The 2,043-nt window shown below is 55.9% G+C and overlaps 1 protein-coding gene across 1 annotated transcript in view; it reads right to left on the bottom strand.

Annotated features, from left to right (window-relative positions):
* LOC102039280 (rRNA 2'-O-methyltransferase fibrillarin) overlaps positions 1–2,043 on the bottom strand; it is an 8,847-nt gene that overhangs the window by 4,538 nt on the left and 2,266 nt on the right. Inside the window, exons 2-3 of the mRNA XM_031065501.1 lie at positions 1,691–1,926; positions 90–260 (exon numbers count right to left, since the gene is read on the bottom strand). Of these exons, the coding sequence (XP_030921361.1) occupies positions 90–260; positions 1,691–1,926 (407 nt within the window). The remainder of the gene's footprint in view (positions 1–89; positions 261–1,690; positions 1,927–2,043) is intronic.

A 2,043-nucleotide genomic window follows, 5' to 3' on the forward strand; every position in this document is an offset into this window, starting at 1 on the left:
CCCAGGTGTATCCCAGGTGTGCCCAGGTGTATCCCAGGTGTGCCCAGGTGTATCCCAGCTGTGCCCAGCTGTGCCCAGCTGTGCCGTACCTGCCCCACGATGTCAGACACGTGGCTCACGGTGGTGCCCGAGGCCGCGCCCAGGTACAGCACCTTGGCACCCGGCCGGATGTGGATGCGGTCGATGCCGCCCAAGATGGCGGCGGCGAGCTTGGAGCGGAACGGGTTCCAGGCGCGGTACTCCACCGAGGCCTCGCCCTCCTGGGAAACCAGTACACACCAGTATGAACCAGTTTGGAGTGCCACACACCAGTGTAAACCAGTATAGACTGCTATAAACCAGTATAAACCAGTATGAACCAGTTTGGAGTGGCATAAACCAGTACGAACCAGTTCAGACTGCTATAAACCACTATAAACCACTATGGACTGGTATAACCAGTATAAACCAGTTTGCAGTGGTATAAACCAGTATCAACCAGTATAAACCAGTACAGACTGCTATAAACCAGTGTAAGCCACTATGGACTGGAATAACCAGTATAAACCAGTCTGTCCCAGTCCATCCCAGTGCCCCCGTCCCAGTGCTCCCAGTATGAACCAGTCTGTCCCAGTCCCTCCATTCCCAGTGCTCCCAGTACAAACCAGTCTGTCCCAGTCTGTCCCAGTGCTCCCAGTATAAACCAGTCTGTCCCAGTCTGTCCCAGTGCTCCCAGTATAAACCAGTCTGTCCCAGTCTGTCCCAGTGCTCCCAGTATAAACCAGTCTGTCCCAGTCTGTCCCAGTGCTCCCAGTATAAACCAGTCTGTCCCAGTCTGTCCCAGTGCTCCCAGTATAAACCAGTCTGTCCCAGTCTGTCCCAGTGCTCCCAGTATAAACCAGTCTGTCCCAGTCTGTCCCAGTGCTCCCAGTATAAACCAGTCTGTCCCAGTCTGTCCCAGTGCTCCCAGTATAAACCAGTCTGTCCCAGTCTGTCCCAGTGCTCCCAGTATAAACCAGTCTGTCCCAGTCTGTCCCAGTGCTCCCAGTATAAACCAGTCTGTCCCAGTCTGTCCCAGTGCTCCCAGTATAAACCAGTCTGTCCCAGTCTGTCCCAGTGCTCCCAGTATAAACCAGTCTGTCCCAGTCTGTCCCAGTGCTCCCAGTATAAACCAGTCTGTCCCAGTCTGTCCCAGTGCTCCCAGTATAAACCAGTCTGTCCCAGTCTGTCCCAGTGCTCCCAGTATAAACCAGTCTGTCCCAGTCTGTCCCAGTGCTCCCAGTATAAACCAGTCTGTCCCAGTCTGTCCCAGTGCTCCCAGTATAAACCAGTCTGTCCCAGTCTGTCCCAGTGCTCCCAGTATAAACCAGTCTGTCCCAGTCTGTCCCAGTGCTCCCAGTATAAACCAGTCTGTCCCAGTCTGTCCCAGTGCTCCCAGTATAAACCAGTCTGTCCCAGTCTGTCCCAGTGCTCCCAGTATAAACCAGTCTGTCCCAGTCTGTCCCAGTGCTCCCAGTATAAACCAGTCTGTCCCAGTCTGTCCCAGTGCTCCCAGTATAAACCAGTCTGTCCCAGTCTGTCCCAGTGCTCCCAGTATAAACCAGTCTGTCCCAGTCTGTCCCAGTGCTCCCAGTATAAACCAGTACGCCCAGTACACCCAGTCTGTCCCAGTGCTCCCAGTACAAACCAGTACGCCCAGTCCGTCCCGTACCTCGACGCTGATGCGTTTCTCGCCGTACACCGACTCCCCCGGCACCAGGTTCCGCGTCACCAGCGCGTCCTCGCGGCCGCGGCAGATGAACACACCTGGGACACGGCACGGACACGTCAGGGACGCGCCAGGGACACGCCAGGGACACGTCAGGGACACGGGAGGGACAGGTGAGGGACACGTGAGGGACACGTGAGGGACACGGCACGGACACGTCAGGGACAGGTGACATACACCTGGGTTACACCTGAGATACACCTGGGATACACCTGGGTTACACCTGGGATACACCTGGGATACACCTGGGATACACCTGGGATACACCTGAGATACACCTGGGTTACACCTGGGAT

Source organism: Geospiza fortis, unplaced genomic scaffold, assembly GCF_000277835.1.
Source record: "Geospiza fortis unplaced genomic scaffold, GeoFor_1.0 scaffold1108, whole genome shotgun sequence".
NCBI classification, from domain to species: Eukaryota; Metazoa; Chordata; class Aves; order Passeriformes; family Thraupidae; genus Geospiza; species Geospiza fortis.